The sequence below is a fragment of the Triticum aestivum genome, chromosome 1A (genome assembly GCF_018294505.1).
Source record: "Triticum aestivum cultivar Chinese Spring chromosome 1A, IWGSC CS RefSeq v2.1, whole genome shotgun sequence".
Classification (NCBI taxonomy): Eukaryota; Viridiplantae; Streptophyta; class Magnoliopsida; order Poales; family Poaceae; genus Triticum; species Triticum aestivum.
Genome location: NC_057794.1, coordinates 576,324,167 through 576,347,010, shown reverse-complemented (window position 1 = coordinate 576,347,010; position 22,844 = coordinate 576,324,167). Strand labels below are relative to the sequence as shown.

General features: G+C 53.0%; 2 protein-coding genes across 2 annotated transcripts; one reads left to right on the top strand and one right to left on the bottom strand.

Moving 5' to 3' along the window:
* The first annotated feature begins 331 nt into the window (after window positions 1–331).
* LOC123069163 (uncharacterized) lies at window positions 332–3,056 on the top strand. Its single transcript, XM_044491946.1, has 2 exons — window positions 332–706; window positions 2,155–3,056. Exons 1-2 carry the CDS (start codon window positions 426–428, stop codon window positions 3,011–3,013), a joined length of 1,140 nt encoding a protein of 379 aa, XP_044347881.1. The 5' UTR covers window positions 332–425; the 3' UTR covers window positions 3,014–3,056.
* Window positions 3,057–3,197: 141 nt separating this feature from the next.
* LOC123069157 (protein CHUP1, chloroplastic) lies at window positions 3,198–7,521 on the bottom strand. Its single transcript, XM_044491937.1, has 6 exons — window positions 6,049–7,521; window positions 4,977–5,108; window positions 4,702–4,883; window positions 4,474–4,585; window positions 3,524–3,658; window positions 3,198–3,438 (listed from the first exon to the last, which is right to left on the bottom strand). Exons 1-6 carry the CDS (start codon window positions 7,237–7,239, stop codon window positions 3,310–3,312), a joined length of 1,881 nt encoding a protein of 626 aa, XP_044347872.1. The 5' UTR covers window positions 7,240–7,521; the 3' UTR covers window positions 3,198–3,309.
* Window positions 7,522–22,844: the final 15,323 nt, after the last annotated feature.

The window sequence follows — 22,844 nt, the reverse complement described above, 5'->3', positions numbered from 1 at the left end:
AAACAGAGGAAGCAGTGCTACAATTATTTATTTATTTTTTGATCTTGGCTGTCCTTGTGGTGCCTAAGTTCAGGTGACACATGGTTAAACGTCGCCGTTCAGGCAGCCAAGCACTGGTTAATCTGCGCGCGACAGGAGCACAGGCCACAAGGCCACACGCACGGATCGGTCGTAGTGCACGGCCACGTACCACCCCCAGGCGCGACGATAGCTGTCCGGCCGGTCATGGCGGCGCGCCGCCGCTTATAATCAACCAGCCTTTTCGTGCTACCGTGCATGCCTAAACCCTCCCTCTCCACCCACGCCCACGGCCCACCCAGGTGCTCTGCTCTACACGTCGGCCGAACCCAACCCAACTTTCATTTCTTCTTCCCCCGCCAGAAAACACGTACCCTCCGGAACTCTGGTGCACCCTCGCGTGGACGATGGGGGAGGTGGCGGCGACGACCGCAGGAGACGGCGACGGGGCGGCGATGAGGAGGGCCGTGAGGCGGCTGAGCCTCGGCGCCGCGTCGGAGGTGGAGAGGGCGGAAGCGGCCGGGGAGGTCGGGAGGCTGGCGCGGTCGGACGAGCGGACCAAGCGCGCCCTCCCGGAGCTCGGCGTCGTGCCGCCGCTCGTGTCCATGCTCGCGGACGCCGGGGCAGGCGCCGGTGCACGTCTGGCCGCCGCGCGGGCGCTGCTCGAGCTCGCCAGAGGCACCCACAGGTCAGTCAGTCACTGCCTCCTCCTAGATCGCTGCTGCTGTGAGTTCTCGCGCGCCATGCCGTGCTGTGCTGTGTCCAGTATGATACGATCGGTCTCCTGCCCATTGATCTTCCCCGTGCAAATCGTCCGGTGAATTAGCAAGAAATCAACCGACCGAGCAGTGTATCATGGTCGTTCTCGCATGCTCCCCGACATGAACACAGTTTTTTCACATGTGATCTTCTTTTTCTCCTTCTAGTATGATTCCACGGAAAGCACTAACCCAGCCTTGACAATGACACAGTTTTTTCACATGCTCTGCAGTCAGTGTCGCCATGCACAATTAGTCGTCGCCCACAAGAATTCCTCAACATGCACAGCATTTTCCTTGCATATTAGGCGAGGGGCCCGTGCTAACCTTTGGCTGTTCTTCTTGGAACCTAGTGTTGGATTAGCTGCGGTATCAGAGAATCACATGTTGGCTTTGAGCAGAAATGTCAGCACTCTATCTGACTCTGCATACAATAATTCATTTTAGTAGTAGTTCGTTGGATGATTAGGCAGGCCAGACGTAGGTACAATGTTTGGCAGCAGGGTTGCTGCAATTTGACTTGCGACGCTACATACCAAACTGTGCCAACAATCTAATAATGTACTACTACTATATGAAGTGCTATTCTCCTTCCCTTTTTCCTCTTCTCCCTCCATGGAAAATCCTGCCTAACTATAGTAACACATGTGCTCCGTTTGGATAAGATATGTCAAGCAGAGGCCAGAGCAAGTGGATGTTATGATGATGGAGACCCTGCACTCAGTTTTGCATGGCCACCACGAACACAGACATCGTGCTTCAGTTGAGGTAGTGGTGAGACTCAAGTGCACGATACGACAGTGATCGACAAGGGTTTTCACTTTCAACGATATGACAGAAAATTGAAATGAATTCCTGAAAGATTTAGTTCCAGCGATTTCGTTTTGCGTTTCAGTCGCGCACAAGAATTCAAATGAATTTCAAAAATCCAGAAAAAAATGTTGAATTTCAAATCGCCGCTGTTCCGGTCCTTTGACCCAAATGCAAAACGAAACCGCTGGAACTAAATCTTTCTGAAACCGAAATTCAAAACCGTGGCGCCAACTCGCCTGCCTAACGAATCCCAGCTGTGCACGAAGACCACAAGAGTCTATGCACGCAGAACCCATCTACTCGCTGGTAATTTGCTTGATCGGTTGATCCAAATAGTGTTTGGTGCATTAATCCCATTCCCACATTTTTCAATCAGTTCTTCTTCCTCGTATTTTTTCCATCAAAATTTCTTAAAAAAATAAATCTAAATCTAACCACGCGCATAAGAGATCTTGTGCTCAGCAGATGCTAGAACTATTAATCTCATTTTCAGCACTTGTGTTGTGTGATTGTGGCATGGTTGATCCTCTGAAGAAGCATGCCATTGTTGATTTTTGGTTTTCAGAAACAAGGTGCACATAGTGAAGGCCGGCCTTCTCAAGAAGCTGCCGAAGCTCATGGACCTGTCAACAAGCCACGACCTCGCGCTCCTCCTCCTCTCCGTCTCCTCGCTGGCCAACACCGACTTCCCGCTCTCCACGGCCGACCTCCTCCCGTTCCTCGTCGCAACGCTCGGCGCCGCCGACGTCCCGGCCGACACGAGGCTGGCGTGCCTGGCCGCGCTCCGCAACCTCTCCGCCAAGCTCGAGCACGTCCGGGCCGTGGTCACCAGCGGCGCCGTGCGCGCGCTCCTGGCGCCCTCCCTGATGGAGCATACGGAGACGACAGCGGAGGCGGCGCTGGCTGTCCTCGCCGACGTGGCGGCGGCGAGCGCGGCGGGGAGGCGGGAGATGGCGGAGGACGAGGAGGCGCCCAGGGCGCTGGTGGAGGCCATGGCGCGGCACGAGAGCGCGGGGTGCCAGGAGCACGCGACGTACCTGGTCATGGCGCTCGCGCACGGCGGCGGCGGCGGCCGCGCGCTGCTGCGGCGGATGCGCCAGCTCGGCGCCGTGCAGGCGCTCCTCGAGGTGTCGCTGCTCGGGAGCCCCCTCGCGCGGAGCAGGGCGGCCAAGATCCTTCAGTGGTTCAAGGACGACGGGCAGGACCGGATCAGGGCGCACTCCGGCCCGCGCATGGAAGCGTGCCATGGCAACGACGGTGGTGCCGACGGGACGAAGGCTTGCCGGAGCGCCGTGGACAGGATAGTGAAGCAGAGCCTGGACATGAACATGAGGTCCATCATGCGGCGAGCCACGGCGTCCGTGGACATGACCAACGCCAAGCAGCTAGTGGCCAGCTCTAGCTCCAAGAGCCTGCCTTGCTGAACAATGTGCAGAGTGCTCAGTTCTCTTTCTATGTTTCTTTCTAGCTTGTCAAAATTTGCCACTGATTTTCATCTTAGCGTGTAAATTCAGATAGCAACATATCATCTACACATGATCGCGCATCCATGTTCTCGGGTATTAGTTCACAAGTTATAGCAAACACACTGACTCTGGAAGATTTCAGTGAGAGCAAATAAGTATTCATTGATGATAAATTTTGTGAAAGTGTTTTCGTTACAGGAAACATATGAACTTTCCTCTGACAACGAATAGTATATGGTAGGTACTCTCAGGTCTCAGCTTCTGCCAGCGGCGAGCCTTTGCTGTTGCAGGTGCTGCTGATCCCGCTGCGACTGGAGAGCGTTCGCCTTCTCCTTGATCTCCTGGAAAGCCCGCATCGTGTCGCCGTCGAATCCGCCAGCGAACTGCATGAAGCAACATGAATGAGTACCATGTCCAAAAATGGGGATAGAGTGAGTGTAAGAGAAAATGGAGGAGCTGGGGGTGTACCTGGTGTACTCTGAAGGCGAATCGGACTCCCTGGAGCATGAGCTCTTCTTCGTCGGGGCCGCCCTGTGTGGCCTCGAGCTCGGAGGAAACCCTTCTCAGATACTTCCTTGCTAACTTCACTGACTGGATTTTGATCTGCAGCATCAAGACACACAACTTGTCAACCGAATGCCATTTTGTTCACAGAAACTAGTGGTGACTGTCACTTGCTGCACTTGCTCAGCTTACAAAGCTTTTCATCCAGTTAATTTGTGCGGTACCTAGAAAAACAAACATTTTCCTACCCAAAGTTGCAGACCAGGATCATTGCCTAGTTTAAGAGCGGAATCTCAATGGAGACAATGCACATGTAGCAGGTACGCAAAGGACATTTTTCAGAAAGTTTATGAATGAGAATATTAGCCTAGTAGCAGCAGCAGTGACAAATGAAGAGATATTGGGTACACTTGCACATACCCAGGATCAACTCAAAATATTCTATCCTACTGAAAATCCATCTGCTACATAAAGAACTATAGTATCTAGGACCAATAGTTAGATGGCTTGATGCCATTTGTTTGCCTTTTTGATTAATTTCCTCTAACGGTTGTAAATAAGGTAAAAGAAAATTCTAGCACCAATATGATCAGTGTGTTCAGATTTGCGTCTTTGTTTCAGAAGGTGGTACTATTATTATTTGACACTAGTTACTGCAAAAAACGAAAACAAATTCACTACATTCGAACACCGACGCAAGCCATAGCATTCTCAATGCGCCGAAATCAGCAGCATCTTGGTGCCAAGACCATGTGCCATATAGCTAATAGCATTCAAATGATTGATCTATATTGGTGCCTTTGTACCTAGTGCATCATTCTATACTTGGGCTAGGTTCTAACAAGAAATTATGCTTGTTCGAATGATTGATCTGTTTGTCTGTAAGTCATGTGCTACTAGATAACTGAATTTACCTGACTGACAATTCCGGTGTCCTGCATCCACTCCCATGGGATCTGGTACCCTCGGTAGCGGTTCATGGCGCCGTCGCGCACACGAGACAGGCTGTACACCCCATGCTCCAACCTGCCAACAACCATGAACGATGATGAGCACAGGGGCAAGCAGAAGGCAGATTGAAGCTGGTCATTTGCTCATAGGTAGAAGAAGATGCATGATAGTACAGGAAGAGAACGGCTTACTTCTCAAACAGGGCCTGCATCTTCTTGAGAGCAGAGGCGCAGGGCTGCCGGGGATCGTCACAGAATGCCGCCGCCTCAGCCTCGACCTTCTTGAGGTCGCGGTAGCCGAAAGCCGCCTCCCGGAGCGCGTCCGCCTTCTGCTCCGGCCAGTCGAAGTGCTTGAGCACCGCCCGTTCATCCACCTGGAATTGAAAATGCATCAGTCACCTAGCCCTTGACAAGATTCACTGAACTTGGGACGACGGAGGGCGCAGGCGAGCTTGGTTAGCACGTACCAGGCGTGAGAGCTCGACGTCGAGCCACTTGACGAAGGTGACGACGTCGTCGATGTCGGCGAACGCGGCGCCCTCCACCTCCTTGATGAGGAAGCGGATGAAGTCGCCCTGCCTCTCCACGTCCGACCTGATCTGCAACCCCCCACACATCAGACAGTTCGTCAGGCTTAATTAATTATTACTCCCATCAATCCAAGCATGATCAAGAAGCAGATCAGTCTAAAAAAGCATGATCAAGAACTTTTAGGGGAGCAGTGGCACATGGTTTGATTTCAAATCAAAGTTTCAAACTCTCCTCGCGCGGCTCTCGAGAGGAAATGGCGCGAAGCAACGGTCAAAGCCTCAGCACCTGGCTCCAACGGCTAGTAGACAGACAGGTCCACGAGACTGTGCCGCTGCTGACCGCTCCCCTCCAGCAGTTGGCACTACCGGTAATGATATTTGAAAAAAGAAGAAAGTCTCTCTCTGGTCAGCGTGCTCCCTGGGCCCTACGAGCCAGTCTGACAAGAGCAACTTTTCCCGGATCCACTGCAACCTTACCAATGCTGCCATTGTTTTTTCCTCTTCTTTTTTTTTGTTCCCAACCGAATTGTCCTATCTTACTGAGTTGAGTTCCTCCAAAAACCACAAAAATCCAAGAGAAAGAAAGAAACGAACGCGTGCGTGTGTGAGGAGGTGGGCTTCTCCATGGAACGCGGGGTGGCGAGCTCGAGAAAGACGAGCCTGGAAAAAGGCCCATGTTTCTTTCTTTTCACCTCTGTATTTATCTGTGTGTTGTTCAGCCGCGTTTATCTGCATCTGTATGTGCCTGTGAGCGTGCACAGTTGGCGCCCCAAAAGACGATAACTTTCTGGTGCTGCGTTCTTGTTCCGCACCGCGTGCAAAGCAAAGCAAAGCAACCACTCTCATCGGCGATTGATTGATTTGATTCACCCATCCAACTAGCAGTTGGCAGCTACTCCGCGTCGGCTTTCGTGAAACCCTTTTTCGGTTTCAGATTTTGTCTAGCGCGACGATGATGATTTGGAACAAATGAAATTAAACGGGAGGGAAATTAAACGGCTTGGCTTACCGCGATGAGGTGGGAGGAGCGGTTCTCGATCTCGCCGATCATGTCCCGGGCGTTCGCCGCGCCGGAACCGCCCGTGCCGCCGGCCTCGGGGCATGCGCCGCCGCCGCAGTCCCTCTTGGAGTCGCGCCGCATCAGCGAGTGGTAGAACTCCACCACCTCCGGGACGCGTCGCACGCACGGGCCAGAAGGGGGCGGCGGGGGTGGCGGGGGCGGAGGGGCCGGCGCGGCGCCGCTTGAGGTCGACGGCGACGAGCTCGCGCTCCGGGTTGCTCGCGTCGGCATTGACGGTGGGGGCGGCGGCGGTGGCGGTGGTATCGGGGGCAGCTTCGAGAGCTGCGGCTTGCGGCCCGTGGATGCCGCCGTGTCGGAGGAGCAGGACGGCGTGGACGAGCCGGACGAGGAGGAGTTGGCCGGCGAGGCACGGGAGGAGCCGGGGAAGTAGGACTTGGGCTTGGCGCGTGTCGGCATTGGCGGCGGCGGAGGCGGTGGTGGAGGAGGGGGAACGGGCTTGCTCGCTCGCTTGGCCGCCGTGTCGCCTCCTCCCGCCATGGAGCCGTCCGACGACGAGCAATCGTCGGCGCCACCTCGCTGCGGCCTCGCCATCTCCGCCATCCGCCTCTCCATCTCGGCAATCCTCTGCTCCTTGCTCGCGACACTAGCGACGGCGGCGTCGAGCTCGGCGCGCAGCCGTGCGTTCTCGGCCTGGAGCCGTGACATGGCGTCCCGGCACCGGCCGAGCTCGCTGCTCTTGGCGGCGAGCTCGGTCTCGAGGAAGGGCACGATGACGACGGTCTCCTTGAGGATCTTGTGCTCGAGCAGCTCGGTGCGCAGGCGGGACTCGCGCTCCTGCAGCTCCTCGACGAGGCGGGCGAGCTCGGCAACCTCTGCCGGCGCCGAGGCCGCGCGCGCCGGCTGCACCTGCGCGGAGGAGCGCGGGAAGTAGACCCCGAAGGAGCGCGCGAAGGAGCTGCCGCCGCCCTTGCCCCCCGAGCTTGGCGGGGCCGGTGAACCCGAGGGCCGGCGGCCCGGCGTCGGCGTCTGCGGCCGGGCCGCCGCCGGGACGTGGGCGGTGTTCTGCGACGGCGCCGGTGCCGGTGCCGACTTGCGCGAGGAGGTGGTGGTGGAGGAGGTCTTGGGCGTGGCCGGGCTGCGCTGGAAGCCCATGGCCGCCTTGACTCTGCCGGCCACCATTGCCGCGGTCCGGTCCGGCCGTGGAAGAAGACGAGACGGGCAGCTAGGATTGCGCCACGGTCATGCTCCTCCTCGCGCTGTGCTGCTTGCTCGCTTCACTCCGTGGCCGTGCGTGCTTCTGGTTGGCAGCTGAGCGGCGAGGCGAGGTGAGGTGTGGGGTGTCGAGCTCGAGGACGGAGGGAGGAGGGAGGTGGGCACGGCGTCCGAGGAACGGTCTCTGGCTTGGCTCGGTTGGTCTGAGCGTTCGGGAGGGAGTGAGGTGGCCGGTGTGAGCGGTAAAATACTGGAGCTGGTCGGGGAGGAATGTGAACGTTGGAGCGTTCGATGCACCTGCTTTGGTCGCTCTCGCTCGCACGATCTGAATCTCCAAGTGTCTATGCAAATCTTGACCTTTTTCGCTTTGCATATCCCGTTTCCTCAACAGCTCTTTGGATCTACTCCTAGATTATTATTATCGGTTCATCGGTCTCGGCAGACAGAAAAGTGTAGAGTTTATCTGCTTTACTGCCAAGTGGTAGCTTTTTTCTGTTGCTTCTGGTGAGTGTCGCGGAGTGACTCAACTCTACTGCGGCTAGAAGAAAAGGTCTCGGGTTTGAAATGGATTTGACCCGGACCCGTTGCCGTGGTACTCAACTACAACACTACCAAATATATGTACTATGAGAGTACATTTCATAACGAATCTGACTATATTGATTTGGCATTATAAATGTTGATTTTTTTATATATTTGGTCAAAGTAGAGATATACTTTAACTTTGAATAAAACTTATATATATGCGGACTAAAAAGAAAATGAGAGAGCAGTAGTCTTGACTCTTGAAGATGTCCGTTTTGCTTCGGCATGCTGCTGCTTCATTGATGATCCGCCGGAAGACGACGATATCCAGAGTCTGCATGTTATTTACTCCTGCCGCTACTACGTGCGTGTGTTTCACATCACATTAAACTCTTGAATCTTCAGAAATCTTTGCACAACGCAGGACGTAAATCCCTGGGACGGACGGATGGTTGATGCGACGGTTGGCGAGTGGTGCATCAATGTATGTATATATCTGGCCCATGCCTGCATTAGGGCATCTCCAGCCATTCGGCCCCCAGGACGCCTAAATAGAGCGGCCTAGGGGCGTGCCGGCGCTAGTTCGGTCCCTAGAAGCGACCTAGCTTCCAGTCACGCCCCCAAGCGCCGATCCTAGCATGCGGGAAATTTAAAACTTGATCATTCCCGCCCTTAAAAGACGCCACAAATCCGGCGATTGGACGTAGTCTGGCGTTACAAAAAACAGAGTGTCGCACGCCGCAAGTTCGCGTGCATGATTCACTCGGCGGGGTCGGCTCCAGGCGTTGGCGGAGTCGGCGTGCGCGGGCTCGGCGGTGTCGGAGCTGCTTCGGTGCTGGGCTGTGTCGGCGCGGCTTCGGTACTGCTGGGCGGCGACGTAGAGGCGTCGTTCGGGCTTGGTGTCCGTGTGGTCGTGGGCGCGGGAGCTTGCGTCGTCGGCGTTGCCGTCCGCATCTGATTCAGGATGAGGCCGCGCTCCGCCATGTACCACGCCCTGAGCTCATCGTCGTCGCTCTGGAGCATGTCCGCCCCGCCCACCAGAAAAGCCATGTCGGTGTTCCTCTTCTTCGCGGCGACGTTCGTCCGGAGCAGGTCGAGCTTGATGGCACTGTTCTTCATCAGCGACGACCACCACGCCTCGGTCTTCTCTTCACGTAGGACGGCCCGGGCCTGGGCGTCGGCGAGGCAATGCTCGATGGACTCCTGCACTCGCGCGGTTGCCGCGTCGGCGTTTTTCCCCTTCTTTGCCAATTTGTGGCCGTCCGGCCGCCCCTCACTCGCGCCCGGAGTCGTCGCGTCCGGCTTGTATGTCTCCTTGGCCTTGTCGAGGGCACATCGGACTTCCGCCCACTTCTCGCACTTGTCAATGCGCTTGTAGACGTGGAGGTGCTTGAAGTCGGCGTCTTGGTTGTCGTCCCGATACATGGCAAACATACGCAGCAGCTGCGCGGAGGAACAAACAGTTGGCGGGCGGCGGGCGCAGCCGACGAATATATGCGGGCGAACGGCGTGCGTACCTGATCCTCAACGCTGGCGCCGCTCTCCGGGCGAGCCGCGACCTCCTCGACGATTCCATGCCATTTGTTGCACGCCAACTAGACACGCCCCCAATGGTTCGCCATCGCCTTGGAGCCGCGCTGCATGTAGACGCCTTTGAAGTACGGGTCGACGAGTTTCCGCTCGTCGAACTCGGCCTTGATGCGGTCCCAGTACGTCTCCAAGCTCTGGTTCGCGCCGGTGGTCGGGTCGAGGCAGACGACTTTCCATGCTTCGGCGAGGCATTCCTCCTCCTTGGACGTCCACTTGATGCGCGGTTCGCCTGACCTAGCCGCCCGCCTTTTCTTCTTCTAGCGCCCCTTCATCGGAACAGGAGCCGACTCCTCCTCCTCCTCCTCGTCCTCCTCCTCCTCCCCGGGTTCCTGCGCTTCGTGCGCGTCCTCGCCGTAGACGTAGCCGAGCTCGGCCTCCATGCCGCCGTTGAGATCCACTACCTCGTCCTGGGTGGTGAACCCGGGAGACGCGGCGGCCGCGGTCGATCCTGTCGCGATGATGTCGTCCATGTCGGCTCCTGTGTCGTCTGCGTCGCCGAGGTGCGAGAAGGGTAGCGGACCACGTCAGAGATGGGGCGTCGGTGTGGACGCGTAGGCGGCAGGCGGCGAGTAGTTGTATGGAGGGTACTGCACGCCGACGACGGCAGGCGAGGGTGTGCGCGTCGCGGGGTGGCCATGAGGGAAGGTCACGTTTGGGTTGAACCCCCCGTGCGCGTCGCCGTCGGCGTAGCCGGGCGACGACGATCCCTATGGAGAGCCGACGCCTTGCTGTCCCCAGGGCGCGTACTGGGCGTGGCTGACGGCAGGTGGATTCATCATCCCCGCGTGGTCGACTGACGAGGAAGACGCCGCCGCACGCGCCGCGTTGTCACGGGCCTTCTTGGCAATGGCCCTGTTCCGCCGGTCGATGGTGACTGCGTCGCGTCGCTGAACTTCCACCCTCCACTCGGCGCTCGACATGCCCGGTGGCTTCGATGGCGGCGCCCTCGGCTTCCTCTGCTTCGGCTGGGCCACGGTGCCAGTCGTGGTTGCCGCTGCACGCGGCATGGCGTACTTCTTCGGCGGCATGGCGGCGACTGAAAGGCGAGCTGGAGGGGGTTTGGCAGGAGAAAGGGAGAGAATGACGGGAGGAAGGCGAGCGAGCGGGAGAGATGCGAGGGAAAAGCGTCAAGAAACGGCGGGAAAAGGCCCTCGGGTCGCCGCCAGGGCGGGCCCACGCGCCTTTTTCGCTTGCGCCGGCTCCCCAAGCATCCCCCAGGGCGCCGGGTTTGGCCTGAGTCCGCCGGCACCAGTTTTTCCCGAGCCGGCGAAAAACGGGCTTCTGGAGGCGCGACTGGGCCGCTTTTTTGGCGCTGGCGCGACAAAATCGCCTGGGGAGGGCCTGTTGGGGGCGCGGCTGGAGATGCCCTTACGAGCAAACTCCTACGGCGATTTTGTTCGTCAGTTGTCCGTTTGGGTCGGTATGTCTGTCCCTTTTGCATTTGTGTTGACGGTGCGTCCAAGCGTCGATGCATTTTTCGTCCTCACGGTCTGCATGCCTCCTATTTTTTATTCAGTACACGTATGCTTGGTTGCCATACAATATTCTTTTTATGTCATCAAACATATTTTTGATACATGCATTCATCAAAAAAGAATTTTATATGAGACCAGGTCTCATGGGTTAACATGTGAGACCCATCCTGATGGATGAGGGCATCTCCAGCCGCGCCCCCAGGAAGGCCTTTCCAGGCGTTTTTTTTGCGCCGGCGCAGAAAAATCGGCCCAGTCGCACCCCCAGGAGCTCGATTTTTGTCGGCTTGGGCCGAAAACAGCGCCGGCGGACCCAGGGCGAACCTGGCGCGCTGGGGGGCGCCTGGGGGCGCCGGGGCGAACTGTTTTGGCGCGAAACAGCCGCGGGCCCGCCGCGTCAGCGACTCCACCCTCTTCTCGCCCCTTCGTCGTCCTCATCGCCTCGTTTCCCGCGGCGAATCAATGCCAAAGCTGCCGCGCTGCCGCGCCGGTCAGCCTGCGCCATTGATGCCTCACGGGCGGCGCAGTGAAGGACCGGATGACGCGCGTCCCTCGCCCTCCTTCACCCGCCACGCGTACTCACGGCGGCTCGCGCACGAGCGGTGCCTCGGCCTATATAAGACGCGCCCCAGCGCACTCGGCGACTCGTACTCTCTCGCCGTCGTCGTTCCTCCCTCTCCTCTCTCTCGCCGTCGTTGTTCCTCCCTCTCCTCTCTCTCGTCGTCGTCGTTCCTCCCTCTCCTCTCTCTCGCCGTCTCCAGCACCCATGGCCGAGCGCTTCCCAGGCGACGGCGCGGCGGCGAACGGCTTCGGCCACCGCCATCTTCACGAGAGCGAGGCTCGCCTCCTTTTCGAGGCCGAGTACCCGATCCCGTCGGACATGCGGGTATCCGGGGCGTGGAGGATCAGCGCCGGCGGCGTGCCGGTGCCCCTGATACCCACCGGCGCGGCGCGGTGTGCGGAGATCGCACGCATCCGCTCGTCCCTGCCGCGTGCGGCGAGGGAGGGGCCACGGTACGTTCCCGACAGCCCGCTCTGGGAGCCCTACTTCCGCCGCCGTCACACCGAGCAGCTCGAGGCCCCCAACGGCGTCGAGCCCTCCGGCAGGCTCAACGCCGTCGGCCGGCGTCGGTGGTGGGGCGTGCCCGGGCGCACGTTGGAGGCTGTCCTCGAGTACATCGAGGGCGGCAACACGCCGCGCCTCGAGTACCCCGCTCCCCCGTCCTTCACACGCCGCCGGGGAAGCTCCTGGACCTCGAGGCGCATGGAGACCGGGGGGTCCTCCTCCTCGTCCGGCGGCTCCCCCTGCCTCCACCTCCGCCCCGTCAAGCTGGAGCCCCAGGGCGCGCATGTCAGCGCGCGCACCCGCCGCTCCGGCGTCCGCATCGGCGACAACGCCTCCCCCACCGGCCGCTTCATCCTCGTCGAGCCCAAGCCGGAGCCCGGCCTCCCCGTGGAGTATGAGGAGATAGCCCGGCGTGGCTTCTCCGACAAGGACGCCCCGCGGTGGGCGCGGGACGACTACCTCCGCGACGAGATGGTCCGGCAGCGCCGGGCCCTAGAGGAGATCGCCGCCCGCAAGCGTGGGCGCGAGGACGAGCACGGCGTCTTGGTCCTCAGCGACGACGACGACGCACCCGGACCGTCCAACCCGCCGCGCCAACCGGGGGAGGGATGCAGTAGGGACGGCGGAGGCGTCGGCTGGGGCGACGACGACGACGACGGCGGTGACTACACGCGGTTCTACCGCCTCCTCGGCATGTAGAACCGCGTGGGCGGGCGGCGATGCGGGCGGCGAGGGAGACGGCGGGGGTAGCCCGCAGTAGTTTTTCCCTTTTTTGTAAAGTATGTTTAAATTTGAACGAACTTGCCGATGTTTGCGTTAAATTTGAGTCGTGTTTGCGCCGTATTTGACTTTTTTAAAAACCCGTGGGAGGCCGCGACTGGGGGGCATCACGCCCCCAGTGCGCGGTTTAGCGCCGGTGCACCCCCAGGGGGCGATTTTTTGCCCCTCTTGAGGGGCCAACGGCTGAAGATGCCCTGACACGTGACATTTACAAACCACAAAGCATCTACCTCACCCCCATTTGAAATAGGGAGGAGAGATTAGATGATTTATGATTTGTGAATGCCACGTGTCATCCATCAGAGTGGGTCTCACCTGCTAACCCGTGAGACCTGCTCTCATATAATTTTTTTCCGCGATCCCCAATTCTTTGCTACGAGAGCAAGATCAAAGAAAACAAAAACAACAGTTAGACATTTTAGAAGATGTTCAACTTTCATAACTGCTCTTACTAGTTGGACTAATATCTACTCTATGTCTCCATTGTTGATCTGCGGATTCTTGAGCTTCACAACTTTTTTCTTCTTTGATTATAAAGAAGTAGACGTTGCTTCCCCTTTGGTCTCTTCTTTAGTCTCATCTAACTAGAAGTTCATGGACATCTAGCAAATTCCTTTCGATCAAAAGATCAATGTATTCTTCTTCCCAAAATCAAAACTTGCGTCCCTCGTACACACAAATTTAAGCAAATATAAAGCTACTGAAACTGCATCGAAATCGAGAACAAAACCGAACCAACATAAGCACATACCCCATCATTTTTGTACTTGATGAACACCCATTAGGGATGTTCCGGCGCCGAAGAGACTCGGTGCACGACCTGCCGCAGACTGTCATCACACTTTATGAGCAGCAATGGTGAGCCGACAAGCATCTGGGCCAGCACCGAGCCAGGGCGAAGGTCGGCCGTGGCTTTGAAGGCGAACCGATGACAGGGTAGATCCGAGCGGCTAGAGGAGGCCTCAACACCTGCATGCGGCGTGGAGGCACTCCCGAGGCTGTGTGGTCCGGTACCCGACCAATCCATGACAAGGCGCACTCGCCGGCGACCGAAATCGGCAAATCCGGCCGGCAGGATGCGCCAAATCCCGACGTCGCAGATCTACCGCTTAGCGCCTTGCACCGGTCGTAGGAAGGCACAAAGCCGGTGGATGTACTGGGAAGAGGAGGGGAGGGTGTTGGCGAGCAAGGTGACTGGGGAAGATGGGCGGTGAGGGGTGGGGGGAAGGGGTAGGATTTGTGCACGGGCAGAGGGTGTGCAGGGGAAGGGGATAAAAAAGGGCGGGTTGTGTCGCCGACTGACGGGCCAGGGTGAGGAGTAGGCGCGCGAGCCGCCTGTCCGCTTCATATCCGCGCCGATGAAATGAGGCTTAAATTTGATCCGAAAACAGGTCAGCAGGCCGACAAAAAACAGGCACACGTTTGTTTGAGTCGACGCGTTGGGGTTGCTCGTGTACAAACGGCAGCGCGCGGACGAAATGAGTTAGGCCGCGTTGGAGTTGCTCTAACATGTGTACAAATGACAATGATGCGCCGCATGCGTTCGTGCGTGCGCGGTGCAGTGGCTGCTGGTGCGCGGTACGTATCATGGCGAATCACCACTGCTGCCGCGATCCGACGAAATCCGGACGACAGCGACGCTTGCATGCCTTTTTGGCATCTCGTGCGTGCCACGGCAAAAACCTCCCTCCCTCCCTCCCTGCCTGCCTCTGCCTTGCTGGTACTCCCTGGCTTGCTGGTACTCCCTCTCTTCGTAATTACTTGTCTCAGATATGGATGTATCTAGAACTAAAATACGTCTAGATACATCCATTTCTACGACAAGTAATTTCAAACGGAGTGAGTAGACAACAGCGCCTTTCTTAACCGTGGAGTGCCCCGCGTGTCAGCGTCGTGGGCTCGGCGTGCCACCGCACCTGCGACGTGGACCGCGCGCCCGTTGACGTCTTGCACTCTTGCTTCAATTGCTTGCCCCTCTCGGCTCTGCCGCTCTGGAGTATGGAGAGCTTGCGGTTTGGAGCGTGCGAGTGAGCGACGTAGTTGGGCCGTTTCAAAAACAAAAAAAGCAGCGGGGCGGATCGAGCACGGGTCGTCGGAGTAATGGCAGCGGAGCGACGCCGTCGACGACATAAATGCCGGTAGCTGCTACCGTCACCGGCGCTCCAGCTTTTCTGTTTTTGGCCCTCCTCTCCCGGCCCCGATCGGTTTCTTTCAGCCTCACGTGATCCGATCGGCCGCGCCGGGGGTTCGCATGCCTGTGTAGGTAGTACGTACAAGGATATCCTTGGTTGGAATTTTGAATCCCACCGTCTCTCGTATTCGTATAGGTACGTTATATACGAGTACGTACCATAGCAGCAGGACGTGCGTACGTGCGTGCTCTAGCTGATACCATGATAGGTACGGTGGTACGTGGCGCTAAGGGCCGGCCTGGCTAAGTGGCTATCATCTCGGCTCCACGGCGGTTGGCCGGCCGGCTCATCGGGCGTTGGTGGTAGCCGTTGCGAGCGATGATTACCGGCGGACGTCGCCGGCCGGGTTCAGGCTTCAGAGGAGTGCGTTTCAAGTTGAGAGTAGTGGCATCCTGGCTCCACGGCCGCCGCGCCGGCCGGGATCGGTGCAGCTCATAAACATTTGTCTCATGTGGGGACAAATGTTTATGCCATGGCATCGATGGATGCTCACCGGAGGTTGGTGCGAGCGGGGCGTTAACCGTTGGGGGAAAGCAGTGGCATCGACGCAAAGGAAGTATCTCACCCGACATCCGAGGCATGGACCATGCCGGCCGTGCATGGTACTACTACAGTACTGGTACGTGGTATCGCCGCGCAGCAGAAATCATTGTCCGTGCGCGGGCGTTGTTGTCACGGCGCAGGAGCTCCGCTGGGGTGGCGCTATGCTACGAGGTTGTTTCCATCGGCCGGCCGGACGGAGCCCCACAGGTTGGTGAGACCAATCAGTCACGCCGCATGCCGTGGCATGGCGTCTAGCGTGCTCGCTACTTGAAGCAACCACGAGATTAATTCATTGTCCGGCTACGTGTGTATTTTGTCTTCGTTCCAACTCTTTTTCTTTTGGCGACTGCTCTTCATTCGAACTGGGCGACGATAAATGGCCGTTGCACTCCATATATGTAGGCGGCCGCAGCTGCGGTTGAAGACGTTATCATTTTTCATATGGCAAAAGTCCAAAACAAACATTAAACTTGTAGACAAAAACTAAATCGAATCTGAACTTGTAATACCGAAAATCAGCACATCAAATTTTTTAATCTCGGTCTATTTTAAACCGTATGGCGTAGGAGGACTTGAACTCGGGACAACACACCGATAAGGGGGTCGTCTTGAAAAACTGACAGAAGCGTTCATCTATGAAAGCATTCCTGAAAATATTCAAAATATTTCTTGAAATTTTTTCTAAGCAATTTTGAAATACCGATTATACTTTTTATACACAAATAATTCAAGAAATTCCAATTTTTTAATGTGACACGATAACATGTTTCCAAATATGTGTATTACATTTTCATCATGACAATAAATATTTTATAAAATTATACGAATATTTTCTTACATTGTTTAATTTTTCATGCGCTTCACCAAGTGATTCATAATCAAGTGATTCAAAAAGTCCATCAGCATTGAGTTTCTTCATGCAATTTATACCAATATGACCCAAACGACAGTGCCACAAATAAGTTGCACTATAATTATTAAACTTATATCTTTTGGCTCAATACTATGAATATGTGTATCACTACTATCAAGATTTAGTAAACATAGACTAGTCATTAAGGGTGCATGACCATAAAAATATTACTCATATCACTAGTATAAAACAGGGCTTTGGTCCAGACCGGGTCAGCCCATTAGTCCCGGTTCAGTCCAGAACCGGGACCAATGTGGGCATTGGTCCCGGTTCGTGAGCCCAGGGGGCCGGCCGGGCCACGTGGGCCATTGGTCCCGGTTGGTGGGATGAACCAGGACCAATGGGCCTCGCTCCTGGCCCACCACCATTGGTCCCGGTTCGTGGCTTGAATCGGGACCAAAGGCTCCACTTTAGTTCCGGCTCATGTCACCAACCGGGACCAATGAGGTGCCTATATACCCCTCGCTCGCGAGCAGAGCACCCCGGTGCTCTGTTTTTCTCTGGCCGAGGGGGAGAGGGCTTGGTGGTGCTCTAGCTCACCACTTATGCACACAAGGTGTTCGATGAAATGCCCGAGCCACACTACTTAAGCTTTCTCCTCTCCAAGCTCGACCTCCAAGCTCCATTTTCCATAATATTTGTCTAGGTTTAGCGACCCGTCACGCCCCGTCCCCGTCTTCACCGCCGTCGATCACCCGCGCCGAGCTCATCGCCGGCACCACCGTGGTGAGCCTCTTGTTCTTATCTTCTTTCTAAAAGGAAAAATATTCTTACTTGTATGTTTACATAGATACTTGTATTATTTTCTTACTTTTATTATTGCATCTTATATAGTGCGATGGTTTTGGTATCCGCCCCCGTCGGCCCTCGTCCTGTCTATGATTCGGATGTGGTATATATATTATCTTTATAACTATTGGTTCATTTATTGTTTATGAAAATTATGCCGACCAACGTGACATAGATTTTATTTATGTAGGATGTATGTGAATCGGAAATGCCAACCGACCCTATTGTCGAGAGGTTAAATTTAGTTGAAGAAGAAAACAATTTGTTGAAGGAAAAAATAAAAAAAATTGAGGAGGAGAAGATGATATTGGAGTTGCATGTTGCGGATGTCGTCGATGATCACAAGATCAAGATGGATGCAATGCGCTTGAAGATTAGAAAGATTAGAAAATATGCCATTCATACCGAGGCTTGGTATCATTATGCCGTTGGATCAATTGTTACCTTGGTTGCGATTATGATCGCATTTGTTTTCGCATTGAAATGTTTTACATAGTTTCAATGTATGGTTTAATTAATTAGATGCTCTGGAGAGCTATATGTTGTTAGATGAGAACTATGTATGCACTTTGGTTTTAATGTGATGATGAACTTCTATTAATTTGGACACTTAATTATATATAATGCACGCAGATGAACCGGCAATGGATGTACGGTGACAGACACACCTGCGAGTACATTAAGGGCGTGCATGAGTTTCTCGATGCGGCTGAGGCAAACAAGCAGAATGGTTTTATGTGTTGTCCATGCACTGAATGTGGGAATACGAGGTCTTACTCTAACCGGAAAATCCTTCACTCCCACCTGCTTTACAAGGGTTTCATGCCACACTATAATGTTTGGACGAGGCACGGAGAAATAGGGGTTATGATGGAAGACGGCGAAGAAGAAGAGTACGATGACAACTATGTGCCCCCTGAATACGGTGATGCTGCAACGGGGGGAGCTGGTGAAGATCAAGAGGAACCAGACGATGTGCCCAATGATGCTGCAACGGGTGAAGCTGCTGAAGATCAAGAGGAACCAGACGATGTGCCCGATGATGATGATCTCCGCCGGGTCATTGTCGATGCAAGGACGCAATGCGAAAGTCAAAAGGAGAAGCTGAAGTTCGATCGCATGTTAGAGGATCACAAAAAAGGGTTATACCCCAATTGCGAAGATGGCAACACAAAGCTCGGTACCGTACTGGAATTGCTGCAGTGGAAGGCAGAGAATGCTGTGGCTGACAAAGGATTTGAGAAGCTACTGAAAATATTGAAGAAGAAGCTTCCAAAGGATAACGAATTGCCCGACAGTACATACGCAGCAAAGAAGGTCGTATGCCCTCTAGGATTGGAGGTGGAGAAGATACATGCATGCCCTAATGACTGCATCCTCTACCGCGGTGCATACAAGGATCTGAACGCATGCCCGGTATGCGGTGCATTGCGGTATAAGATCAGACGAGATGACCCTGGTGATGTTGACGGCGAGCCCCCCAGGAAGAGGGTTCCTGCGAAGGTGATGTGGTATGCTCCTATAATACCACGGTTGAAACGTCTGTTCAGAAACGAAGAGCATGCCAAGTTGATGCGATGGCACAGTGAGAACCGAAAGAAAGATGGGAAGTTGAGAGCACCCGCTGACGGGTCGCAGTGGAGAAAAATCGAGAGAAAGTACTGGGATGAGTTTGCAAAGGACCCAAGGAATGTATGGTTTGCTTTAAGCGCGGATGGCATTAATCCTTTCGGGGAGCAGAGCAGCAATCACAGCACCTGGCCCGTGACTCTATGTATGTATAACCTTCCTCCTTGGATGTGCATGAAGCGGAAGTTCATTATGATGCCAGTTCTCATCCAAGGCCCTAAGCAACCCGGCAACGAAATTGATGTGTACCTAAGGCCATTAGTTGAAGAACTTTTACAGCTGTGGAATGGAAACGGTGTACGTACGTGGGATGAGCACAGACAGGAGGAATTTAACCTTAAGGCGTTGCTGTTCGTGACCATCAACGATTGGCCCGCTCTCAGTAACCTTTCAGGACAGACAAACAAAGGATACCACGCATGCACGCACTGTTTAGATGACACTGAAAGTATATACCTGGACAAATGCAGGAAGAATGTGTACCTGGGCCATCGTCGATTTCTTCCGACCAACCATCAATGTCGAAAGAAAGGCAAGCATTTCAAAGGCGAGGCAGATCACCGGAAGAAGCCCGCCATGCGTACCGGTGATCACGTACTTGCTATGGTCAATGATTTACACTACGTAATCTTTGGAAAGGGTCCCGGTGGACTAGCTGTTCCGAATGACGCTGAGGGACACGCACCCATGTGGAAGAAGAAATCTATATTTTGGGACCTACCCTACTGGAAAGACCTAGAGGTCCGCTCCTCAATCGACGTGATGCACGTGACGAAGAACCTTTGCGTGAACCTGCTAGGCTTCTTGGGCGTGTATGGGAAGACAAAAGATACACCTGAGGCACGGGAGGACCTGCAACGTTTGCACGAAAAAGACGGCAAGCCTCCGAAGCAGTATAAAGGTCCTGCCAGCTACGCTCTTACGAAAGAAGAGAAAGAAATCTTCTTTGAATGCCTGCTCAGTATGAAGGTCACGACTGGCTTCTCGTCGAATATAAAGGGAATAATAAATATGCCAGAGAAAAAGTTTCAGAACCTAAAGTCTCATGACTGCCACGTGATTATGACGCAACTGCTTCCGGTTGCATTGAGGGGGCTTCTACCGGAAAACGTCCGATTAGCCATTGTGAAGCTATGTGCATTCCTCAATGCAATCTCTCAGAAGGTGATCGATCCAGAAATCGTACCAAGGCTAAGGAGTGATGTGGCGCAATGTCTTGTCAGTTTCGAGCTGGTGTTCCCACCATCCTTCTTCAATATCATGACGCACGTCCTAGTTCATCTAGTCGACGAGATTGTCATCCTGGGGCCCGTATTTCTACACAATATGTTCCCCTTTGAGAGGTTCATGGGAGTCCTAAAGAAATATGTCCGTAACCGCGCTAGGCCAGAAGGAAGCATCTCCATGGGCCATCAAACAGAGGATGTTATCGGGTTTTGTGTTGACTTCATTCCTGGCCTTAAGAAGATAGGTCTCCCTAAATCGCGGTATGAGGGGAGACTGACTGGAAAAGGCACTCTTGGAAGAGACTCAATAATATGCAGGGACGGATATTCTTGGTCTCAAGCACACTACACAGTTCTACAGAACTCTACCTTGGTGACCCCGTATGTCGATGAACACAAGAACAGTCTGCGCTCCAAACACCCGGAGCAGTGCGACGACTGGATTACATGTGAACACATCAGGACTTTCAGCAGTTGGTTGGAAACACGTCTCAGAGGTGACAACACTGTTTGTGATGAGTTGTACTTGTTGTCCAGGGGACCATCTTTGACTGTATTGACTTACAAAGGATACGAGATAAATGGGAATACATTTTACACGATCGCCCAAGATCAAAAGAGCACCAACCAAAACAGCGGTGTCCGCTTTGATGCAGCAACCGAGAGCGGAAAGGACACATATTATGGTTACATAGTGGACATATGGGAACTTGACTACGGACCTGATTTTAAGGTCCCTTTGTTTAAGTGCAAATGGGTCAATCTGTTAGGCGGCGGGGTACAGGTAGACCCACAGTACGGAATGACAACAGTGGATCTGAAAAATCTTGGGTACACTGACGAACCGTTCGTCCTAGCCAATGATGTGGCACAGGTTATCTATGTGAAGGACATGTCTACCAAACCGAGAAAAAGAAAAGATAAGGAAGCGAATACATCATACGATGAGCCAAAGCGCCACATAGTTCTTTCAGGAAAAAGGGACATCCTGGGAGTGGACGGCAAGACAGACATGTCTGAAGATTATGAAAAGTTTCATGAAATTCCTCCCTTCAATGTCAAGGCTGACCCAAGCATCCTGATAAACAATGAAGATTATCCATGGTTACGGCGCAATAAGCAAATGACACAAGCGAAGAAAAAGTGAAGACTTTCTCCCGCAACTATTATGATGATACCATGCCAACTTTGTAACACACGAACATGCTACCATTGTCCGTTTTGTACATGCACATGCTATGTGGGTGAAATTATGATACCATGCCAACTTTCAACTTTTTCAGAGTTCATTTGAAATGCTTTCATGTCTTATGGTTCGGCCCTCGTAATACCATGACCATTAGTCCCTGGCCCATGCCAACTTTCAACTTTCAACTTTCTAAAACTAATGGCACTAACAGAAAGTTTATAATTTTGCTCCTCGCCCCTGGCCCATGACCATTAGTCCCGGTTTGTGCCACAAACCGGGACTAAAGGGTTGGTCCTCGTTGCGGGCAGAGTTTAGTCCCACCTCGCCAACCGAAGGGGGCTCACACCGGTTTATAAGCCCTTCCCTCTCTGCCTTGTTGAGCTCCTCTCAAAGTGAAAATAGATGCCCTAATAGAGAAAAGTTTAACCTAAATTCATAGTGAATTTCTCTGAAATTCATAGAAATTTACTAGGAATTTAGGTTGAATTTTCTCTATAAGCGCATCTATTCTCATTTTTTAGTAAGTTAATCACAAACTTGTGATTCAAACAATTTTCAAAGAATTCAAATTTTAACTATTCAAATTTGAAAACTAATGGCACTAACAGAAAGTTTATAATTTTTCTAAAACTAATGGCACTAACAGAAAGTTTATAATTTTGCTAACCTAAAAGCAAACAGAATTAAAAATTAAAGCAAAAACAAAAGAAAATAAATAATGCAAAAAACAAATAAAAAAACAGGAAAAAAACTATTTTATAGTAAAGTTAATCACAAAATAAAATAAATAAAGCAACAAAGAAAACAAAAAAACTAAAAAAGTGTTTTCAAATTTGAAAACTAATGGCACTAACAGAAAGTTTATAATTTTTCTAAAACTAAAAGCAAAAAGAATAAAAAATAAAGCAAAAAACAAAAGAAAATAAATAATGCAGAAAACAAACAAAAAAACTGGAAAAAATAGCAACAATAAGTATTTTGTTGTAAGTAGAAACAAAATAAAATAAATAAAGCAACAGAAAGTTTATAATTTTGCTGACCTAAAAGCAAAAAGAATTAAAAAATAAAGCAAAAAACAAAAGAAAATAAATAATACAGAAAACAAAACAAAAAACTGGAAAAAATAAAAATAGCAACAATAAGTATTTTGTTGTAAGTAGAAACAAAATAAAATAAATAAAGCAACAAAGAAAACAAAAAAACAAAAAAAGTGTTTTCAAATTTGAAAACTAATGGCACTAACAGAAAGTTTATAATTTTTCTAAAACTAAAAGCAAAAAGAATTAAAAAAATAAAGTAAAAAACAAAAGAAAATAAATAATGCAGAAAAAACAAAAAAACTGAAAAAAAAAATAAATATAGCAACAATAAGTATTTTGTTGTAAGTAGAAACAAAAAAAACAAAAAACCAAAAAAAGTGCCACCTACTAGGCACCCACGGCTTGAATACGACTAGAAACCCTACCATGGGCCAGGATTCAGGCCCGCGGGAGGCCCAGTAGGCCTACAGGCACACATTGCACGGTTAGGCCCGAAAGCCTGCTTTTGAGAGGAGCTCGAGAGGGAAGGCGCACCGCACCTTATAAACAGGTGCGACTCCCTCTCAACTAGCGAGGTGGGACTAAACATTTGGGCGCGGGGCCAATGCCCCTCTTTAG

Excerpts from the sequence above, each read along its gene's own strand:
- LOC123069163 (XM_044491946.1), top strand. The coding sequence starts at position 426 with ATGGGGGAGGTGGCGGCGACGACCGCAGGAGACGGCGACGGGGCGGCG. Across the intron at positions 707-2,154 it reads CTCGCCAGAGGCACCCACAG|AAACAAGGTGCACATAGTGA; the intron begins GTCAGTCAGTCA and ends TTTGGTTTTCAG.
- LOC123069157 (XM_044491937.1), bottom strand. The coding sequence starts at position 7,239 with ATGGTGGCCGGCAGAGTCAAGGCGGCCATGGGCTTCCAGCGCAGCCCG. Across the intron at positions 4,884-4,976 it reads ACGTCGAGCTCTCACGCCTG|GTGGATGAACGGGCGGTGCT; the intron begins GTACGTGCTAAC and ends TTTCAATTCCAG. Across the intron at positions 3,659-4,473 it reads ACACCGGAATTGTCAGTCAG|ATCAAAATCCAGTCAGTGAA; the intron begins GTAAATTCAGTT and ends TTGATGCTGCAG.